This window comes from Bos indicus, chromosome 3 (assembly GCF_029378745.1).
Source record: "Bos indicus isolate NIAB-ARS_2022 breed Sahiwal x Tharparkar chromosome 3, NIAB-ARS_B.indTharparkar_mat_pri_1.0, whole genome shotgun sequence".
Taxonomy (NCBI): Eukaryota; Metazoa; Chordata; class Mammalia; order Artiodactyla; family Bovidae; genus Bos; species Bos indicus.
Genome location: NC_091762.1, coordinates 82,320,172 through 82,344,955, shown reverse-complemented (window position 1 = coordinate 82,344,955; position 24,784 = coordinate 82,320,172). Strand labels below are relative to the sequence as shown.

At 37.5% G+C, this 24,784-nt stretch overlaps 1 protein-coding gene across 5 annotated transcripts in view; it reads right to left on the bottom strand.

The window, feature by feature from the left end:
* The window catches only part of ITGB3BP (integrin subunit beta 3 binding protein), a 106,823-nt gene that overhangs the window by 72,425 nt on the left and 9,614 nt on the right, over positions 1–24,784 (bottom strand). For all 5 annotated transcript variants that reach the window (XR_011565851.1, XM_019957331.2, XM_070786428.1 and 2 more), the window contains exon 2: positions 13,663–13,705. Coding sequence is in view for 4 of the 5 variants with exons in the window: in XM_019957331.2 (XP_019812890.1) it covers positions 13,663–13,705 (43 nt within the window). In the remaining variant the exon portion in view is untranslated. The remainder of the gene's footprint in view (positions 1–13,662; positions 13,706–24,784) is intronic.

The following is a 24,784-nucleotide window of genomic DNA, read 5'->3' as shown; positions in this document are numbered from 1 at the left end:
AAGAAACAAAAGAGACCATAGCAAAAATCAACAAAGCCAAAAGCTGGTTCTTTGAAAGGATAAATAAAATTGACAAACCATTAGCCAGACTCATCAAGAAACAAAGGGAGAAAAATCAAATCAATAAAATTAGAAATGAACATGGAGAGATCACAACAGACAACACAGAAATACAAAGGATCATAAGAGACTACTATCAACAATTATATGCCAATAAAATGGACAACGTGGAAGAAATGGACAAATTCTTAGAAAAGTACAACTTTCCAAAACTCGACCAGGAAGAAACAGAAAATCTTAACAGACCCATCACAAGCACGGAAATGGAAACTGTAATCAAAAATCTTCCAGCAAACAAAAGCCCAGGTCCAGATGGCTTCACAGCTGAATTCTATCAAAAACTTAGAGAAGAGCTAACACCTATCCTGCTCAAACTCTTCCAGAAAATTGCAGAGGAAAGTAAACTTCCAAACTCATTCTATGAGGCCACCATCACCCTAATACCAAAACCTGACAAAGATCCCACAAAAAAAGAAAACTACAGGCCAATATCACTGATGAACACAGATGCAAAAATCCTTAACAAAATTCTAGCAATCACAATCCAACAACACATTAAAAAGATCATACACCATGACCAAGTGGGCTTTATCCCAGGGATGCAAGGATTCTTCAATATCCGCAAATCAATCAATGTAATACACCACATTAACAAATTGAAAAATAAAACCCATATGATTATCTCAATAGATGCAGAGAAAGCCTTTGACAAAATTCAACATCCATTTATGATAAAAACTCTCCAGAAAGCAGGAATAGAAGGAACATACCTCAACATAATAAAAGCTATATATGACAAACCCACAGCAAACATTATCCTCAATGGTGAAAAATTGAAAGCATTTCCTCTAAAGTCAGGAACAAGACAAGGGTGCCCACTTTCACCATTACTATCCAACATAGTTTTGGAAGTTTTGGCCACAGCAATCAGAGCAGAAAAAGAAATAAAAGGAATCCAAATTGGAAAAGAAGAAGTAAAACTCTCACTATTTGCAGATGACATGATCCTCTACATAGAAAACCCTAAAGACTCCACCAGAAAATTACTAGAACTAATCAATGATTATAGTAAAGTTGCAGGATATAAAATCAACACACAGAAATCCCTTGCATTCCTATACACTAATAATGAGAAAACAGAAAGACAAATTAAGGAAACAATTCCATTCACCATTGCAATGGAAAGAATAAAATACTTAGGAATATATCTACCTAAAGAAACTAAAGACCTATATATAGAAAACTATAAAACACTGGTGAAAGAAATCAAAGAGGACACTAATAGATGGAGAAATATACCATGTTGATGGATTGGAAGAATCAATATAGTGAAAATGAGTATACTACCCAAAGCAATTTATAGATTCAATGCAATCCCTATCAAGCTACCAATGGTATTCTTCACAGAGCTAGAACAAATAATTTCACAATTTGTATGGAAATACAAAAAACCTCGAATAGCCAAAGCGATCTTGAGAAAGAAGAATGGAACTGGAGGAATCAACCTACCTGACTTCAGGCTCTATTACAAAGCCACAGTTATCAAGACAGTAAGATACTGGCACAAAGACAGAAATATTGATCAATGGAACAAAATAGAAAGCCCAGAGATAAATCCACGCACATATGGACACCTTATCTTTGACAAAGGAGGCAAGAATATACAATGGATTAAAGACAATCTCTTTAACAAGTGGTGCTGGGAAAACTGGTCAACCACTTGTAAAAGAATGAAACTAGAACACTTTCTAACACCATACACAAAAATAAACTCAAAATGGATTAAAGATCTCAACGTAAGACCAGAAACTATAAAACTCCTAGAGGAGAACATAGGCAAAACACTCTCTGACATACATCACAGCAGGATCCTCTATGACCCACCTCCCAGAATATTGGAAATAAAAGCAAAAATAAACAAATGGGACCTAATTAAACTTAAAAGCTTCTGCACAACAAAGGAAACTATTAGCAAGGTGAAAAGGCAGCCTTCAGAATGGGAGAAAATAATAGCAAATGAAGCAACTGACAAACAACTAATCTCAAAAATATACAAGCAACTCCTACAGCTCAACTCCAGAAAAATAAATGACCCAATCAAAAAATGGGCCAAAGAACTAAATAGACATTTCTCCAAAGAAGACATACAGATGGCTAACAAACACACGAAAAGATGCTCAACATCATTCATTATCAGAGAAATGCAAATCAAAACCACTATGAGGTACCATTTCACACCAGTCAGAATGGCTGCGATCCAAAAGTCTACAAGCAATAAATGCTGGAGAGGGTGTGGAGAAAAGGGAACTCTCTTACACTGTTGGTGGGAATGCAAACTAGTACAGCCACTATGGAGAACAGTGTGGAGATTCCTTAAAAAACTGGAAATAGAACTGCCTTATGATCCAGCAATCCCACTGCTGGGCATACACACTGAGGAAACCAGAAGGGAAAGAGACACGTATACCCCAATGTTCATCGCAGCACTGTTTATAATAGCCAGGACATGGAAGCAACCTAGATGCCCATCAGCAGATGAATGGATAAGAAAGCTGTGGTACATATACACAATGGAGTATTACTCAGCCATTAAAAAGAATACATTTGAATCAGTTCTAATGAGATGGATGAAACTGGAACCTATTATACAGAGTGAAGTAAGCCAGAAAGAAAAACACCAATACAGTATACTAACACATATATATGGAATTTAGAAAGATGGTAACAATAACCCAGTGTACGAGACAGCAAAAGAGACACTGATGTATAGATCAATCTTCTGGACTCTGTGGGAAAGGGAGAGGGTGGGGAGATTTGGGAGAATGGCATTGAAACATGTAAAATATCATGTAAGAAACGAGTTGCCAGTCCAGGTTTGATGCACGATACTGGATGCTTGGGGCTGGTGCACTGGGACGACCCAGAGGGAGGGTATGGGGAGGGAGGAGGGAGGAGGGTTCAGGGTGGGGAACACAGGTATACCTGTGGCGGATTCATTTCGATATTTGGCAAAACTAATACAATATTGTAAAGTTTAAAAATAAAATAAAATTAAAAAAAGAAAATAAAAAGGTCTAATTCACAGAAACAGACAGTAGGAAAGTGGTTTTTAGTCACTGGGAGATGGAGGAACAGAGGGTACAAACTTCCATTGTAAGATAAATAAGGTCTGAGGATCTAATGGACAGCATGGGGACTATAACTAATAACACTATTATATAGTAACTGAAATCTGCTAGAAGGGTAGAATTTAAATGTTCTTACCAAAAAAGAAAAAGAAAAAGTTGAAGTTATAGATGGATTAATTGATGGGAACAATCCTTTCACAATGTGTGTGTGTGTGTATAAAAAAGACACACACACATATACGTACACACAATGAATATACATGTTCACAATCTATAAATCAAATCACCACATTGTACACTTCAAATATCTTACATTTTGATCAATTATATCTCACTAAGTTGAAGAAATGGAGAAGGAAATGGCAACTCACTCCAGTATTTTTCCCTGGGAAATTTCATGGTCAGAGGAGTCCGGCAGGCTATAGTCCAAGGGGTCACAAAGAGTAAGACATGACTTAGCAACTAAACAAAAACAACGAAGAGGAAAAAAGTGAAAGCCTTGGGTCATCCTTTTTTTCTCCTTTCCCTATTTCCTGTTTTAAACCAGATTTTTCCTAAAAGCTTGACTCCTACCTTACATAGACATATTCATGTGATTCTTGAGTGTCTCCATAACTTTTGAATGATTTGTGTAAAATAACCTGAAGACGTTAGGAATGTCATTCCTTGTGCCAAACCTTGTGAGTCAAGACTACTCCTTGATATGATTCATGCCAAAACTTACATTGGCATATGAATGAACCAAATCTACTTAATTTCCTATTGAGAGAGGAGAAATGGGAGGCTTTCATGTAGAAAGAAGGGGTGGGAAACCAAGAGAGGAAGATGAATGTATATTTAAGTCACTCAGGAGCCTTTATGCAGATACAAAAAACTTAAGTTGAAATTTATGTTTAATAAGAGATGGACAAATTAACAACTCCATGTTTTACTGCTGCTGCTGCTGCTAAGTCACCTCAGTTGTGTCGGACTCTGTGTGACCCTATGGACTACAGCCTACCAGGCTCCTCCATCCATGGGATTTTCCAGGCAAGAGTACTGGAGTGGGGTGCCATTGCCTTCTCCACCATGTTTTACTACTAGACAGTAAAGCTTTGTGCCAGTTCTTGAATTTATAGGGAAGGAAGGATAGCCTGATCCTCTGTTCTTTCCCTGATTCCTTCTTCTCATTCCTGAACTAGAGAAAACTGAGCTCCCTTGACCTTTGGTGACTCTATCAGCAGTGTGTGTTCTTGGTTGTACTAGATACTTTCTTTCCTTTCTGCAATAGGTTTACTATTATGTTTCTGCTATATGCTGATCCTTTTTCCCTTTCCTCTTCTCGCCAAGAAAACTCAATGAATAAAGACGTACTGATACTGAAAGAAAAGAGGATAAAAAATTTATAAACACACACACATCTAACAAGAGAGCCCCAAAATACAAGGAGCAAAAACTGACAGAACTGAAGGAAGAAAAAGAAAAATAATAGAGGAAACTTCAATGCCCCATTTTCAATAATAGATAGACCAACTAGACAAAAAAATCAGCAAGGAAACAGAAGACTTGAACAATACTATATACCAGTTAGACCTAACACATATCTATCAAGCCCTCCATCCAACAATAGCAGAATACACATTCTTCTCAAGTGCACACGTAATATTAGCCAGGACAGAAGATATGTTAAGCAGCAAAAAAAAAAAAAAAAAAAACAACCACTCAGTAAATGTGAAAAAAATTAGAATCATATAAAGAATAGTTTCTAATCACAACAGAATTTAAAATTACAAATTAAAAACATAAAGACATTTGGAAAATAAATTTATAGAAATTAAATAACATACTCCTAGACAACCAATCAAAATGGAAATTAGAAAACATATTGAAGAGAATGAAAATGAATCATAACATATATAAAAACTTATAGGATGGAAGTAGTACTCAGAGAAAAATTTAAACACTTACATTAAAAAAAGAAGAAAGCTCTCAAATCAATAACCTAAGCTTTCAACTTAAGAAATTAGAAAAGGAATAGACTAAACCCAAAGACACTAGAAGAAAAAAAATATTAAGGAGAAAGCAAATGAAATGGAAAATAAGAAAAAAGAGAAGATCAATGAATTCAAAAGTTGGTTCTTTGGGGAAAAAAAAAAAAAACAACCCAACAAACCTTTATCTAGACTGACCAAGAAAGAAATAAGATTCAAATTAATAAATCAGGAATGAGGGGGAAGATATTACAACCAACCTTGGAGAAATAAAAGGGATTATAAGGGGATACTATGAACAATTGTATGCCAACAGATTAGCTAATCTAGATGAAGTGGACAAATTCCCCAAAATACACAGCCCACCAGGACTGAATCATGGAGAAATGGAAAACTGGAACACATTAAAAGCAAGAAAACAGATTAGATTAATTCAGAACACTTGTGAAAAAGAAAACTGTAACGCCAGAGAGCTTCACTGGTGAATTCTAGCAGCATTTAAAGAAGTGACATCAATTCTTCTCAAATTCTATAAAAAAGCAGGGAACACTTACTAACTCATTCTATGAGACCAGCATTACTCTGATAGCAAAACCAGATGAATACCTTAAAAGAAAACTATAGCCCAATCTCTGCAACAGAGAGAACAAAGTTGGAAGACTCATATTTCTTAATTTCAAATTTATAGTAATTAAAAAACTTTTTATTTTGAAACACAGCATGGTGGTGGCATAAGGTCAGATGTGTAGACAAATGGAATAGACTTGAGAGTCCAGAAATAAATTCATATATTGCCGGGGTCCAGCCCCGGTTGATCCAGGGAATTTGAAGCGTGGACGGCGTCGGCGAGGATCAGGATACAATAGCTTCAATTAGATATTAATTAAAGATGTAAAGAGTAATAGAATGAGGATAGCTCAGTAGGAAGATTCAGTGGAGAAAAGAGGCTGAGTAGCTTGGTTTACGCGGGAGACTAATAAAACTTTAAGACAAGAAGCTTGCACCACTTACGTAGGCCGCAGGCATCCTTCTGTTCTCCCGAAGGAGAGGAGATACTGAGGCCTCCCCGGTCGGATCTTAGAAGCCCAGGCAAAATTAGTAAGCGTGGCAGGTTCCGCGCTCCAGATGGAGACTCAGCCAGAGTGTAAGAGAGAGCGCGACATGGGGAGACCAGTATTTTGAGAAACTGATCCCAATTCTTTATTTTCCATGGTCTACTTTTATACACTGAGATGTTATGCAAAAGTCACGTGGGGTCAGCAGTCCTGACTTTTATCAAAGTCAGGTGCTTCATACAAATGTATACAGAGGTCTTAGGGGTGTTACATCATCTTCTGGCCAGGGGACCTGCTGACAATTTATGACCCTCTCCTTGTGACAGCAGTCAGTCAACAAGGACACTTATTTCTCCAGGGGTGATTATTCTTAAAACAGACGCCACCCAAATAAAGTTACATTCCTATAGGGTGAGGGTGTAGTGGGTTTTAGTTAAGGAAAGAATTTACTTAGCCTAAGGTCTAATGTGATTAATATCAAAGGTTAATACTTATTTGTTCTATATATTCATTAATGTGTGTAAGGGCAGGGGATGTGGAGACTTAGCAACAAACATTGGCTCAACAAATGAAAAACCCTTCACCAATACAATTTCTAATCAGCCCATTATACTTATACTAATAGTTTTCTAACTTTTCTAAGGAACCTGTTTTTAGAAGGTTTAAAGCATCTCGTGCCTCTCACGGTTGGGAGGCTGTGAGCAATCACATGTGGCCGGACAAGCCTGTCAGGCAGTTTGTAGGTTTGTAGAGTTTGAGGAGTTTGTAGGTTGAAACACTCCTATCACGCCCAGGAATTATTATTAACATGAGCTCTAAGTTAACTCCTTCTCCAAAAGAGGTGGTGGGGGACAGCCCCCCGTAAAGTCAGAGGTGTAGGTGAGAGCACAAAGTAGCAAAGTAGGCAGGCTCTGGTTATGGGGGTAGATGCTCGAGGATTTCCAGGGGTACTCCTGAGGCTCGATCCTGCCTTTGCTTATGTCGAGCCTCCTTCCTCATGACCTTTGCCACGGGCGGAGTACCTCACACCGGCCCCCAACAATATATTTATAGTCAACTAATCTTCAATAAGAGTTCTAAGGCCATTCAATGGGGGAAGTAATAGCTTTTTAACAAACATTGCTAGGACAAATGAACTACATGCCCCTAATATCACACCATGTCAAAAATGAACTCTATTATCTATTAGATTTTTAACATATGTGCTAAACACTATAAAACTCCTAGAAAGAAATATAGTGGAAGTTGGCATTACTATAGGTTGCACAAGCCATCAAAGAAAAAAATAAGTTGGACTTCATCAAAATTTTAAACTTTTGTGTATCAAAGGAGTCTATCAAGAAAGACAATCCACAGAACTGATGAAAGTACGTGCAAATCATATATCTGATAAGGTAACAGTGTTGAGAATATATAAAGAATTCTTACAACTCAACAGTAAAAAGACAACCCAATTAAAAAATGGGCAAAGATTTGAAGATATTTCACCAAAGAAAATATACAGATGGCCAATTAGCACAGGAAAAGATGTTCAATATTACCAGGGAAATGCAAATGAAAACCACAACAGGATATGACTTCACACCCAGTAGGATGGCTAGAATCAAAAAATCAGATAATAAGAAATGTTGAGGAGGATGTGGATAAACTGGAACCCTTACATACTGTTAGTGGGGATGTACAATGCTGTAGAAAAGACTTTAGCAATTTTGTAAAAAGTTAGAATCACCATATGACTCAACAATTCCACCCCAGGTATATAAGAAAACTGAAAACACATTCATACAAAATGCTGTACAAGAATGTTATATACAGTATTTGTAATAGTAATGAAGTGGAAACAACTCAAAGGTCCTTCAGCTGTATGTGTGTGCTACGTCGCTTCAGTCATGTCTGACTCTTCGCAACCCTATAGACCAAAGCCTGCCAGGCTCCTCTGTCTGAGATTCTCCAGGCAGGAATACTGAAGTGGGTTGCCATGCTTTCCTCCAGGGGATCTTCCCAACCCAGAGATAGAACCTGTGTCTCCTGCATTGGCAGGGGGTTTCTTCACCACTAGCAGCACTGAAGAATGCAAGCCCATTCTTCAGCTGAGGAACAGAAAAACAAAAGGTGATATACCCATACAAAAGAATAAGATTGAGCCATAAAAAGGAATGAAGTACTGTTCATGTGATAAACCTTGGATAAAACTTGAAAATGTTATGCTAAATGAAAGAAGTCAGTCACCAAAGGCCACATATTGTATGATTCCATTTATATAATATGGCCAGAATAGGCAAATCCACAGAAACAGCAAATAAATTAGTAGTTGCCAGGGAATGAGAGGAGGAGGGAATTGAAACTAACTGCTAATAGGTATGGATTTGTTTTTGGGGTGGTGGAAATGTTCTGAAATCAGATAGTGATGATGACTGCACAATGTAATGAGTACATAATAAATCACTGGTGTATACTTTTAAATTATGAATTTTACATTATATGTGAATAAAAAATGCTAAAATTTAAAAGAATTGAACTGTCAAAAGGTATATGAGATAATTGGGAGAATGTGAGCAAAGATGTCCACTTAAGGAATTAATGTTAATTTTCAGAGAGATTTTTTTTGCAGAGATCATAGCAGAGGTGGAAGTGGGGTATAATACTATTATACCTTTTTTAAAGTCTATCTTTTAAAAATAATTACTGGAGTATTTATGGATGATATGGATGATGTTTGAGATTTGCTTCAAATAATCTAGTACAGGGGATACTGAAGTATGCATGGGAGCATATATGAAACAATATTAGCCTTGTGTTGATACTTACTGAAGCTGTACAGTAGGCAGCTCATTCTCTATAATCAAAATTCTCCAAAATCAAAAGGCAAAAAAGGGATCAGTATTTGGTAACTGTAGTGAAATAAGGAACTATAAAATAATCATTAATGAATTAAAAAAAACATTAGAAGATTGAGAATTTTACTATGGGTGAATCAGGCTGGCAACACTTGAAACCAAGACCACTTTGTACTTGTGGAAGTGATGCAACAGGAAATACAAAGACTACCTATGAGGCATTCTTAGCAAAAATATGAACCAGAATCTAATCAAGCCTCTAGCTTTAATGACATTTTATATGAAATGTGAAGAAATGTGAATTGTGAAATAGAGAAATGTGAATAGAGAAATCACTTTTCTAAAGAATACAAGAAAACAATAAACTCTAGAATGTGAAATACACTTATGGAAAAAATATTTCAGTTTTTTTCCAAAAGATAAATTATAAGAAAAAGAGTGAGATTAAAAAAAAAAAAGTGAGATTTTAAAAGATTTTAAAAGACTTGGTGCAAAAAAAAGACTTATGATACATAAAAACCATTACAATGTGGAAATCTTGTTTGGATCCTGATTTTAATAAAAAAGGACATTTTAAAACAACCATAGAAATGTGAATATGGACTGGGTAAAAGATATTATTAAGGAGTTACTTCTTATTTTATAAGTTATGATAGTGGCACTATAGTTATGAAAGAAGTCATTATCTGTTAAAAATTCATACTGAAGAATATTCTAATGAAATAACATGTGTGAGATTTGTAAAATTCCAGGGAAAAATATACAGATACATACACACATATGTAAATATATGCATACATATATAGAGATAGTTGAAGCAAAAATAGCAAAATGTTAATACTTTTGGAAGATGGGTGATGGTTACATGGTACTTCATTGTATTATTGTCTCTACTTTAGTGTATGTTCAAAAATTTACGTAATAAAAAGGTAAGGAAAAAAGCAGGGGAAGAGGAGGGAAGGAGAGGAGAAAGGAGCAGACATGAGCCAGACCAATAAGTGAGCCTACAGAATGTGAGCTGTCATATTTTCTAAAGCCCTGAAATCCAATGTTCTTTCTAATTTCAGGAGTCAGGAAAAGTTTTGTCTCAGAGAGATGAGATAATGGGAATAATCAGACTTAGGAGTATCCTACTAATGGTAATGCAGTAATTTCGACTGGGTATGCATGTCCCAATCAGCAAACTTCCCCTAAATCTGCACTGCCATTCCTCTGGCAGAATGCCTATTAAGTTGGCCTTTGCCGGGAGAAATATCAATAACCTCAGATATGCAGATGACACCACCCTTATGGCAGAAAGTGAAGAGGAACTCAAAAGCCTCTTGATGAAAGTGAAAGTGGAGAGGGAAAAAGTTGGCTTAAAGCTCAACATTCAGAAAACGAAGATCATGGCATCTGGTCCCATCACTTCATGGGAAATAGATGGGGTAACAGTGGAAACAGTGTCAGACTTTATTTTTCTGGGTTCCAAAATCACTACAGATGGTGCCTGCAGCCATGAAATTAAAAGACACTTACTCCTTGGAAGGGAAGTTATGACCAACCTAGATAGCATATTCAAAAGCAGAGACATTACTTTGCCAACAAAGGTTCGTCTAGTCAAGGCTATGGTTTTTCCTGTGGTCATGTATAGATGTGAGAGCTGGACTGTGAAGAAGGCTGAGCGCCAAAGAATTGATGTTTTTGAACTGTGGTGTTGGAGAAGACTCTTGAGAGTCCCTTGGACTGCAAGGAGATCCAACCAGTCTGTTCTGCAGGAGATCAGCCCTGGGATTTCTTTGGAAGGAATGATGTTAAAGCTGAAACTCCAGTACTTTGGCCACCTCACGCGAAGAGTTGACTCATTGGAAAAGACTCTGATGCTGGGAGGGATTGGGGGCAGGAGGAGAAAGGGACGGCAGAGGATGAGATGGCTGGATGGCATCACTGACTGGATGGACGTGAGTCTGGGTGAACTCTGGGAGTTGGTGATGGACAGGGAGGCCTGGCGTGCTGCGATTCATGGGGTCGCAAACAGTCGGACACGACTGAGCGACTTATCTGATCTGATCTGGTAGGAAGTATGCTCCTTCCCTTCCCATCTGCAGCATCTGTTCTCCAGTTCCTTCTCTGAGGTAGCCTGAAAGAGATTAGGTCAAGCTGGCTAGGTATATGAGCAGGTTACAGCTGTCCCTACAAATTCATCTGAACTGCCACTGGTCGTTATTTGTAATGAATAATTTTCAAATTACTTGTAATAAATAATTCAACTTTGTCTTTGAAAATTCATCTAAAAACAGTGTTTGAAGGGTAATAACTTGAGCAACCCCAATACTGTAGGTGTTGAGAAATCAAAATCTTTATCACTCCTCACTACCCTCGACAATTTGGGAGGACTAGCAAATAGTGGTACTTATAGTATACACACTATATATGAAATGGAGGATCACAGGGGATGAGCCATACCTCAATTTCTCCTATTAGGGGAATCATAAGGAAAATTACTTTTGCAGACTTGCCCTAACATCATGGAGCATTATCTTCATGAAGGTCCATAGCCACATTGGGAACACTGGGATTTGCTAGTTCCAAACATCTCTGGGAGAGCAAACACTAGATGTTTAAGATGAACAGACTACACTTCAACCAACTAGGATTTAAGAGCCATCTCCTTTCCTTCAATACCACAGTTGTCTTCTTTCAGCATCATGCTGGTAAGGCAAAATGAGCACAAAGTTACTACAAGTTCCTCTGTAGCTTCAAAGCAATTAGGTGCTTATAGGTCAGAGAAGGCAATGGCACCCCACTCCAGTACTCTTGCCTGGAAAATCCCATGGATGGAGGAGCCTGGTGGGCTGCAGTCCATGGGGTTGCTAAGAGTCAGGCATGACTGAGCGACTTCCCTTTCACTTTTCACCTTCATTCATTGGAGAAGGAAATGGCAACCCACTCCAGTGTTCTTGCCTGAAGAATCCCAGGGACGGGGGAGCCTGGCAGGCTGCCATCTATGGGGTTGCATGGAGTCGGACATGACTGAAGCGACGTCGTGGTAGTAGTAGTAGACGACTTATAGGTGATGTTTTAAATGTCTGATTTTCCTTTGCATGGGCTAAGGCAGCCTCAGTGGAACCACTGGCATATAGGTAGATTCTTGGGAACCAGGCTGCTTCAGGGCTAATTACTGGAGTAGACAGATGCATAAATATAGCTAAGGAGAGAAGCCTAGATGTAGCGCCAGAGCAAAAGTTGTGAGATCTAAGACAGAGCTGCAAATAAATGATGAGGCAAAAGTACAAAAGCTGAAAATATCAGAAATAATAATAAATATTAGAAATAGGTTAGAAAATAGAAATGTTGAAGGCCCTGGCTAGGATTTAAGGAATCTGCATTTAGCAGTCGGTGGCCATGTGGTACTGTCAACTGGTTTAAAGGTACAGAACTGGGCCAAACATAACAATGTATTTTTCTAATACAGGATATTCACTGTTTCACTGGCTACCTTGATACATCCTAATCTGGAAAGAAATTAGATAGAAAGCTATCCATGACAACTGTACTTTATGAAAAGGATGAATTCCTAAATGGCCATTCTCTTTCATTCAAATGGTGTTACCACCTCCCAAAGAACAGTCTTGGGGCAGAGAAGAACTGTATTTCATTTCAAGCTGGACTACTCATCTACCAAAACACCATTCTGACCAAAGAAACAGATGCAAAATTACAGTCACAGCTGCATTCTGTACCGAACAAGTTGGATAATGGTGTTTTAAATTGCTAATTACACCGCTAATGATTTTTTTAGTGGCAATGCAGTATTTTGCCACCTTTGTTTAAATTTTTTAGAAAAGCATCTAGGAAGTTTTAAAAATGGTAAATTGTTGAATACCAGTCTTCTGAAGAGAAATTCCATACAAAACCCATTTGTTGAAATGGCATTCTCATATGGGATCTCATATAGGAGCCCATTTATTGACTAGCTCTTTATTTTAATTTACTTTCTCACCAATTTATTTGCATTTAAAATTACTAAGGCCATAAGTATGCTAGTATTAGTGTTTGTATCTAGATCCACTGTTGGTATGAAAAGATAATAAACAGATACTAAACTAGCATATGTCATGATATGCTGGTATTGGGAATGTGCTACGACAAGATTTATAAAATGTAACAGCAACAGTACAATTTTATTCTTATTGTGATAACCATGGTGAAAGTTATTACAGTGCTAGTATTTTATGTTTAATCATGTCAGTGAGGTGAGGGGGTAGGTACCTTTTTGATATAAAAATGTTGTTAATGTTTTATTTCAATTTAGCAGATTACAGAATGTAGATTAAAGCACTGTCACTGTTCCATTTTTATCTGCATTTAAGTTGCAAAGCATTTTTTTCTACTAAATTACTTCATTAAGGCTTCTAAATAATTTGTCGCTTAAATAAAAATATCAAGCCTGCAAGGAATTTCCATATATTACAAACTTTATATGTAGAAAATGGTGTGCCAATAACAATTATGTCACAGGAGTTTCTGATACTTCTTACATTTAGTATAAGAGAAAATTAGCTGTTAAAAAAATAAAAATACAATCTTATTATGTTATCATGCAACTACAAATTCACAAGTAAATACTTACATCTGCTTTTAACATACCATCCAATTTCAGTGATCTTTTAACACTGCAAACAAAATATTTAAAGACATCTTAGATTTAATATGCTTCAAATAGCCAAGTATTTAAGAGTAATCTGTATAAACAAAGATTCCATTTTAAGTTACTTTCACCAACTAAAGTAGAATACCTATGAAGAAAGCAATTTTCACAATGAGGAAACTGTTTAATAGCATATATCAAGATGAAATCATAATTAAATATTTAAATGGATTTTCATATATGAGTTGTATATATATGCACTATCATACAATTCAAACTTTAAAGTTATATAATAAAATAATCTTAGTAAAAAATTAGTATCTGTGTGTGTTTTAAAATATCACTAACGAAAAATTATAGATAAGAGCAAAATCATTTACATACCTTCAATGGAGATGTTGAAAGCATTTTATTTGCAAAAATAATACACTAGATATTAAAATAAAGGTATGAGCAAGGTGAAAAAGTTTTACACATTATTCTAGCTTTAAACATGATTCAGTGCAACCAGACTATGACTAAACTGAGGAACAGATGCTCTATGTCTTTATAAGTCCCCAATCCATAAGAAACTACTTTTTTGTCTCCTTCACTATACTGATTCAGGAACATGCCAGGCTCTCTCTGTGCAAAATCTGTTCTGCTAAACTGGATGCCCAGCTGTTGGTGACAAAGCTTAGAAAGGAAAGCTGAATATTTATAATACTTTATTTCGTACAGCTGTCTTCTAAAGAGCAGTCATCAACATTTTATTGAAAGCAGACTAAATGCTCAAAGGAGAAAAAGGTCAATATAAATTAAAACTAGTTTTCCCAGTGACAAACGCAGCATTAAAAGTATCTTCCTAATCTCTGAGAAAAAGTAATTAAATTACTTAAAATATTAGAGAATTTGAGCATAAAGAAAAAAATTTATTATAGCTTTATTACAGAAAACAAAAAAAATCATAGATCCTAAAAAATGACTATTCATAAATAACTGACTACTGAATTTCGAACAAGTGACAGGAGCAAAAATAGAAGAAATAGACAATTTATAAAAATTATTCAGCAATAAATGTTAAATACAAAAGTTTATCTAGAATAGTTCATTTAATTTTGCTATTATATTTACATTAGCCTAACATATAACATTATTTCTTAAGATTAACTAAATTGGTTTGAAGAATTACTCATATCTTTTAGAAGTCCACTTGAAATCAATTTAATGTGAATTCTCAATAAAGCAAGTGAACAGAGGTATGAACAAATAAAAATGGCATTTAATTCAAAAAAGTACACATATTTAGTTTCGGAATATATATTACCCTATTCAGATGTGTGAGACGTTTTTGTATTTATAAAACTTCAAAGTGAAAGTGAAAATGAAAGTTGCTCAGTTGTGTCCAACTCTTTGCGATCCCATGGACTACACAGTCTGTGGAATTCTCCAGGCCAGAATACTGGAGTGGGTAGCCTTTCCCTTTTCTAGGGGATCTTCCCAACCCAGGGATCAAACCCAGGTCCCTGGCATTGCAGGCAGATTCTTTACCAGCTGAGCCACAAGGGAAGCCCATAAAACTTCAAAAGTAGAAATCAAAAACTAAAAGTACACAGTACAGTTTTAGCCTTTGTTTTTACATGCTGTTAAGATGCAATACGACTTTTCAGAAGTAAACAAACCCCACCCTGACATTAACTGCTCAAAATACTATATTGCTTTATGAGTGATGGCTAATTCTTAGAAAACTAAATGCTTGTATTTAAAAGGTTTCTAGTTAGGTCTGACATTGATCTAAGAAGAAGCCCAAGGAGATATATGATAGTAAATAAGAAAGTAATTTGAGTTAGACTGTTATCTTCCCCTCTCTTCAGTGAAAATCTAAAAACATGGTTTATTGTGGGTAATGTGGTTTTCAGATAATTCAGGCATCTAATGACCAAAAGCTGGTAATATTTACAAAAATCATAAAGACATTTACCAGACAAGACTAGGAGGGACCTAAGAGATTATTTGGTTCATCCAATAGGGAAGACTTGGTGTGATTTATCCACTATCACACAATCTCAGGGAAACTCAGATTTCACATCCCAATAAATCCTTGTTGAATCGAGGGGGAGGTGCTAAAGAAGAGGTAAAGAAGAGCAAACTACTAGAGGAATTTATGAACATCTATTTTTACCATTCTGTTAGAACTGGGCCCAGTGTCAAGATATAAATTATCAAATTAAGCACCCACTAAATGCTTTTACCTTTTTGAAAAAACAACCAACAGTAGCACAAACATGAGATGATGTTAAATGGATTAGGACTGTGTTAACAGAAACAGAAAGAGATGGATGAAATGCACAAAGGATAGGCAAAACTTGATTACATGTTTATATATACAAATATTTTCCGAAAGTATTTATTCATCTGCTACCAGTATTAATTAGCAATTAAAAGTGATCTATCTCTGGTAGTTCTATAAAGTAATAAATAAGTATCTCTTGTGGTTACTACCTTGGTTTTAAAAAAATTTAAGTCACTCAGTCGTGTCCGACTCTTTGTGACCCCACGGACTATATGGGCCACAGAATTCTCCAGGCCACAACACTGGAGTGGATAGCCTTTCCCTTCTCCAGGGGATCTTCCCAATCCAGGGATTGAACCCAGGTCTCCCACATTGTAGGCAGATTCTTCACCAGCTGAGCCACAAGGGAAGCCAAAGAATACTGGAGTGGGTAGCCTATCCCTTCTTCAGCATATCTTTCCAATCTAGGAATTGAACCTGGTTTTATCAGGGCTTCCCTGATAGCTCAGTTGGTAAAGAATCTGCCTGCAACGCAGGAGACCCCAGTTTGATTCCTGGGTTGGGAAGATCCCCTGGAGAAGGGAAAGGCTACCCACTCCAGTATTCTGGCCTAGAGAATTCCACGGACTGTATAGTCGCAAAGAGTCAGACATGACAGAGAGACTTTCACTGGTTTTAAAAAAGGGGCATGTCAAAACAGGCAAAGAACTCAAATAGACATTTCTCTGAAAAAGATATACAAGTGGGTGGAAAACACAAGAAATGATGCTCAACATCAATAATATTAGGGAAATGCAAATCAGAACCACAAGATAACACCACAAGTCATTAGGATGACTACTATCAATCCCACCCCACCCCCCAAAAACCCCTAGAAAACAGGGGTTTGCCAGGATGCAGAACTGGAACTCTTATGCTGATAGGACTGTAAAATGGTACAGCTGCTATAGAAATAGTTTGGCAGTTCCTCAAAAAATTAAACATAGAATTAACATATAATCCAGCAATCCCAATTCTGAACATATACCCTAAAGAACTAAAAGCAGGGACACATCTGTACATTCATGTTCATAACAGCATCACTGACAACAGCCAAAAGCTGAAAGCAGTGCAAGTGTCTGTGGACAGAGGAATATGTAAAACAAATTTGGCATATATATATATATCTGTGTGTGAATACACACAATCACACACACACCACACACAAGGGAATATTATTCAGCCTTAAAGGGAAAGAAATTCCACATGCTACAACACGGATGAACCTTGAAGACATTATGCTAGTGAAAAAGCCAATCAAAAAGGGACAAATACTATATAATTCCATTCAAGTGAGGTGCTTAAAGTAGTCAATTCATAAAGATAGAAAATAGAAAGGTAGTCACCAGGGGCTGGGAGGAGAGGTGAATAGGGAGTTACTGTTCAACAGACAGAAAATCTCAGTTCTGCAAGATAAAAAAAAGTTTTGGAAATGAATGATGGTGACAGTTATACAACTATGTGAATGTACAGTTGATCCTTGAACAACATGAGTTTGAACTGCGAGGATCCACCTATACTTGAGCTTTATTTTTCCAACAAATACGTACTGTAGTACTACACAAACCATAGCTGGTTGAATCCGTGGATGTGGAACAAGGGATACGCAATGCTGATTGTAAAGCTATAAGTGAACTGTAACTGGTGTCCTTAATCCCCAAATAACTCAAGGGTTACCTATACTTAAATGCCACAGAACTACACTTTAACTAAGTCATGTCTGACTCTTTTGTGAGCACATGAACTGCAGCCTCCCAGGCCCATCTGTCCATAGTACTTCCCAGGCAAGGATACTGGAGTGGGTTGACATCTCCTTCTCAAGTATAGTCTCAACTCAGGGACTCAATATGTGTCTCCTGCATTGGCAGGCAGATTCTTTACCACTGAGTCTCCAGGGAAGCCTCACTATATACTAATTACATCCCACCTATTATTTCCTAATTACACCCCTCTTATGGGTAACTTTAAATTCTACAGGTTTTCTTCATTTCCACCTTAACCCATATCCACACCTATGCCCACAATTTGAATGTAAGTCCAGCTTTAGGTGTACTAGGTTTAGATTCACTGGGATCAAATTCTGTTTGCTACCAGCACTACTGCTGGTGAGGATTTAAGAAAGATAAAGAATATGGTTTTATATCAACAGGCAGAGAGTAACTGTATAGAATTAGCCATATTACTCTTTAAGACCATCTTCCACTATTTTATTTAGCTTACCACATGGTAATATCCTGACTAGGATTCTCTAACTCATCAGAGGGCTTCTCTGCTAGTTCAGTAGTAAAGAATCTGCCTTCCAATGCAGGAGACACGGATTGGATCACTGATTCAGGAAGAGCCCGTGGAGAAGGAAATAGTAATTCACCCCAGTATTCTTGCCTGGAAAATCTCATGAACAGAGGAGCCTGGTAGGCTACAGTCCATGAGGGCACAAAGAATCAGACATGACTTGGCAAATGAATAACAATTCATCAGAACAGAACAAATGCATGAGTTTTAGTATACAACATTACTAATAGCAGTTACAATATTTTTTTAAAAAGTTGTTCTAGAAAAAAATAAACTATCATTTGATTTTTAATTAAGAACCAGGAATGATACTTCAAAGACTCATGAAGCTACATGAGTTAAGGTTCCCTTACAGGACTTTCTCTTTTTTAACATTAAACAAATATATTGCTTAATGGATTATTATAAGGCAACCACACTTGTAACCATCACTGAACAAATAGAAGTTTGCCATCTGTCTATGGCCATACCACCCTGAATGCACCCAATCTCATCTGACCTCAGAAGCTAATCAGGGTCCGAGCTGGTTAGAACTTGGATGGGAGATGTGTTTCATCTACCCCCACCTCCTGCCAAACCTTTCTTTTGTCCCATCCTGTTCAGCCTTTTTTTTCCCTCATAAGTAACCACAATTGTGACTAACAGTTATCCATCATCCCTTACAGGACTTTTAAAACATTGGATTAAATATGACTTGAGTAGCAGAACTGAGGCTAAGTGTGTGTATGTGTGGGGAGGAGATAAAATTAGTAAGGCAGATAAGACTCAGGGAGCCTTGATGTTATGCCAAATTCTTTCTCTAAGGTTGGGCAAATCACATAATCTCACTAAGCTTCATAAAGTTGATAGTAATACTGGCCTGTAAACCAGTAAGACATTTCTGATGGATATAAAAATATCATTTGGTATACCGTGCTTCCATTTACTCCTCTCTATAATGGAGATATTACTGCCAGCTACAACTACATGAAGAGTGTTTAGAAGATTATGCAATATGCTTATGAGACCCTTAGAAATCCTTTGACTAAAGGCAATGGCCAAATTCACATCCCATGTGACTCTTAAAGATATAAATTAAGAAATCTAAAATGATGTTTTTCATTCTACATATGGGAATAAGCAAAGAAGGAATAAGAATCTCCCATCTCTTTTGCATTCTCCCTTTCACTCAAGTTTATGCTCTTTTGTGTTCAACATTCACAGAGGTCATATAATAATTCACTATCACAGTATGGGTAAGTGGGACTATCACTCCAATGCACACAGAAACATGGTTACCACGTGAAAGTAACTAATGATTAATCTTGCTATTCTTAATGATAAAACTGGCCCAAACCATGACCAGTTATTGGGCAACATGTTTACGGTGTCAAAAGTTTCTCTATCAAAAGACTGATAGAGAACTGGGCTTCCCCGTATAGCTCACAGGGTAAAGAATCTGCCCGCAATGAGGAGACACAGGAGACACGAGTTTGATCCTTGCGTTGGGAAAATCTCCTGGAGAAGAAAAATGGCAACCTGCTCCAGTATTCTTTCCTGAAAAATTGCATGGACAGAGGAGCCTGGAGGGCTATAGTGCAAAGGGTCAAAAAGAGTCATGTATGACTGAGCGACTAAGCACACAACCATGTCGGTTTGTATCTAAAGCAGTCTCTTTATGTGGATTTGTATCTTATCAGTTCTGGAAAAATCTAAGCCATAATCTCTCCAAATACTGGTTCTCCTTGATTCTACCTTTCTGCGAATCCCTCTAGAAGAAATCTTAGATTTTCTATTCCATTTTTAATATGTCTAAACATCTATTTCTTATCATTAATCTCTATGCTACTTTTTGCACAGTTTCTTCAGGTCAATCTTCTAGTTTACAATTCTTTCTTTAATTGCATCTAATTTACTGTTTAACCCATCCATTAGCATTTTTAAATGTTTATTTCTATTTATTTGTTTATGGCTACACTGGGTCTCCATTGATGCTCACGGACTTTCTCTAGTTGTGGCAAGAGGGCTTCTCATTGCAGTGGCTTCTCTTGTTACAGAGCAAGTTAAAAAACAATTTGATGAGTAGTTTGAGGGGTAATTTAATTTTTATATATTTTAAAGTTAAAAATATTCTAAGTTATCTGTACCAGAAACCTGCAGTACAGCACACGGAGCTCAGCTTGATGCTCTACTATAATGCCAAGTGGGTAGGACGGACTGGGGGTGGGTGGGAGGCCCAAGAGGGATTCGAATATGTATACACAGAGCTGATTTACTTTGTTGTATGTACAACAGGAACCAACATAGTATTGTAAAACAACTATGAAAGTGGAAGTTGTTAGTCATGTCTGACTCTGTGACCCAGTGGACTGTAGCCTGCCAGGCTTCTCCGTCCATGGGATTTTCCAGGCAGAATATTGGAGTGGGCTGCCATTTCCTTCTCCAGGGGATCTTTCCAACCCAGGGACTGAACTTGGGTCTCCCGCATTGCAGGCAGACTAGAAAGAAGGGAATCATCTAATCCAATCAAGTCCATATAATCTAATGCTATAGACCTAAGCACTCAAAAAAAAAAAAAAAAATTAGGAATAAGTTTTTGTTATCCTTGACCCAGACTTTAATACTTATTACATTTTGTCCCAGTTGCTTTACCATTCTCTATATAAACAAACACGAATATATACATATACAATTTTTTTTTTTTTTTATGATCTACTGAAAATGTTAGAGACCCTGTATCAGTTCAGTTCAGTCGCTCAGTCATGTCCGACTTTTTGCAACCCCATGAATCACAGCACGCCACGCCTCCCTGTCCATCACCAACTCCCGGAGTTCACCCAGACTCATGTCCATTGAGTCAGGGATGCCATCCAGGCATCTCATCCTCTGTCATCCCCTTCTCCTCCTGCCCCCAATCCCTCCCAGCATCAGAGTCCTTTCCAGTAAGTCAACTCTTCACATGAGGTGGACAAAGTACTAGAGTTTCAGCTTTAGCATCATTCCTTCCAAAGAAATCCCAGGGCTGATCTTCAGAATGGACTGGTTGAATTTCCTTGCAGTCCAAGGGACTCTCAAGAGTCTTCTCCAACACCACAGTTCAAAAGCATCAATTCTTCGGCACTCAGCCTTCTTCACAGTCTAACTCTCACATCCATACATGACCACAGGAAAAACCATAGCCTTGACTAGATGAACCTTTGTTGGCAAAGTAATGTCTCTGCTTTTGAATATGCTATCTAGGTTGGTCATAACTTTCCTTCCAAGGAGTAAGCGTCTTTTAATTTCATGGCTGCAGTCACCATCTGCAGTGATTTTGGAGCCCCAAAAAATAAAGTCTGACACTGTTTCCCCATCTACTTCCCATGAAGTGATGGGACCGGATGCCATGATCTTCGTTTTCTGAATGTTGAGCTTTAAGCCAACTTTTTCACTCTCCTCTTTCACTTTCATCAAGAGGCTTTTGAGTTCCTCTTCACTTTCTGCCATAAGGGTGGTGTCATCTGCATATCTGAGGTTATTGATATTTCTCCCGGCAATCTTGAGACCCTGTATAACTTTATTCAAAAATATTTCTGTGTGTTTTTCTAAGAACAAGAATATTCTCTTACATAATCACAATACAACCAACAAAGTCAGGAAATTTCTTTGATTGAAATACAATTAATTTCAATAACTGAACAATAATTCAACAATTGAAATACATTAATTTCAGATACACAACAAAATGATTCAATGTATGTATATACTGTGAAATGATCATCATAGTAAGTCTAGTTAAAATCCATCACCACACTCATTTATAATTGTTTTTCTTGTGATGAAAACTTTGAGGGCTACTCTCTTCAGTTCAGTTTACTCACTCAGGTGTGTCCAACTTGGCGACTCCATGGACTGCAGAACACCAGGCTTCCCTGTCCATCATCAACCCAGGGAGCTTCAGTTCAGTTCAGTCGCTCAGTCGGATCCAACTCTTTGTGACCCCATGGATTGTGCACTCCAGGCCTCCCTATCTGTCACCAACTCACAGAGTTTACTCAAATTCAGGTCCATTGAGTCAGTAATATCATCCAACCATCTCATCCTCTGTCATCCCCTTCTCCTCTTGCCTTCAATCTTTCCCAGCATCAGGGTCTCTTCAGATGAGTCAGTTCTTCCTATCAGGTGGCCAAAGTATTGGAGTTTCAGCCTCAACATCACTCCTTCCAATAAACATTCAGGACTGATCTCCTTAAGGATGGACTGGTTGGATCTCCTTGCAGTCCAAGGGACTCTCAAGAGTCTTCTCCAACACCACAGTTCAAAAGCATCAGTTCTTCCACGCTCAGCTTTCTTTATAGTCCAACTCTCACATCCATACATGACTACTGGAAAAACCATAGCTTTGACTGGATGGACCTTTGTTAGCAAAGTAATGTCTCTGCTTTTTATATGCTGTCTAGGTTGGTCATAACTTTTCTTCCAAGGAGTAAGTGTCTTTTAATGTCTTGGCTGCAGTCACCATTAGCAGTGATTTTGGAGCCCAAAAAATAAAGTCTGTCACTGTTTCCACTATTTCCCCATCTATTTGCCATGAAGTGATGGGACTGGATGCCATGATCTTTGTTTTCTGAATGTTGAGCTTTAAGCCAACTTTTTCACTCTCCTTTTTCACTTTCATCAAGAGGCTCTTTAGTTCTTCACTTTCTACCGTAAGGATGGTGTCATCTGCATATCTGAGGTTATTGATATTTCCCCCAGCAATCTTGATTCCAGTTTGTGCTTTATCCAGCCTGGCATTTTGCATGATGTACTCTGCATTTAAGTTAAATAAGCAGGGTGACAATATGCAGCCTTGACATCCTCCTTTCCCAATTTGGAACCAGTCTGTTGTTCCACATCTGTTTCTAACTGTTGCTTCTTGACCTGCATACAGATTTCTCAGGAGGCAGTTAAGGTGGTCTGGTATTCCCATCTCTTGAAGAATTTCCCACAGTCTGCTGTGATCCACACAGTCAAAGGCTTTGGCATAGTCAATAAAGCAGATGTTTTTCTGGAACTCTCCTGCTTTTTTGATGATCCAGTGGATGCTAGCAATTTTATCTTTGGCTCCTCTGCCTTTTCTAAATTCAGCTTGAACATCTAGAAGTTCTCAGTTCACATACTGTTGAAGCCTGGATTGGAGAATTTGGAGTGTTACTTTGCTAGCATGTGAGATAACTGCAACTGTGTGGTAGTTGGAACTTTCTTTGATATTGACTTTCTTTGGGATTGGAATGAAAACTGATCTTTTCCAGTCCTGTGACCACTGCTGAGTTTTCCAAACTTGCTGGCATATTGAGTGGAACACTTTAACAGCATCATCTTTTAGGATTTGAAACAGCTCAACTGAAACTCCATTATCTCCACTAGCTTTGTTTGTAGTGATGTTTCCTAAGGCCCAATCGACTTCGCTTTCTAAGGCCCACTTGACTACTCTCTTAGTAACTTTCAAACATACAATATAGTATTATTAACTATAGTAACCACACTGTACATTACCTTCCCAGTACTTAATGTATTTCATAACTAGAAGTCTGTACCTTTTGACCACCTTCCTTCAATTCTTCCCTCCCTATCCCCCATCTCTAGTAAACACAAGTCTTACCTCTTTTTCCCTGAGTTTGTTCTTTTTAAAGATTCTGAATATAACTGAGATTATATGGTATTAACCTTTCTTTTTGATATTTTGTCTAGCATAAGGCCTCAAGATGCCATCCATATTCCAAGTGGCAGGATTTTCTTTTTCGTTATGGTTGAATAATATATATATATATACACACACTCATATAATACTCACACATATATACACACACCAGATTTTCTTTATCCATTCAACCACTGGTGGATACTTGGCTATTGTAAATAATGCTGTAATGAACATGTACATGTATCTTTCTGGGTTAGTGTTTTGATTTCCTTCAGAAAAACACTCAGAAATGGAGTTGCTGGATCACATAGGAGTTCTATATTTTGAGGAAACTCCTTATTGCTTTCCATAGTGGCTGCACCAATTTAGATTCCCACTAGGAGAGCCCAGGATCCCCTTTCTCCACATTCTCACCAGCACCTGTTATCTCTTATCTTTCTGATAAGAGCCATTCTATTAGGTGTGAGGTGATATCTTATTGTGGTTTTGCTTTCCATTTTAATTAGTGATGCTGAACACCTTTTCATGTACCTGCTGGCCATCTGTATGTCTTCTCCAGAAAAAATGTTTCCTCAGATCCTCTGCCCATTTTTTAATCTGATTGGTTTTCTTTTTTTTTTTTTTTCCAGGGCGCGGCCTGCATCGGCCCTTCCGCTGAGGAGCGGCCCTCAACGTCGGCTTGGTCTGGGCTGGGCTGGTGGGAGCAGGCCTTTAAAAAATGACCTCTCTGGAACTGATTGGTTTTCATTTTCTTTTTTTGCTATTGAGTTGTAGGAGTTCTTTGTATATTTTGGATTTTAATCCCTTATCAGATACATAATATGCAAATACTTTCTCCCATTCTGCAAATTGCCTTT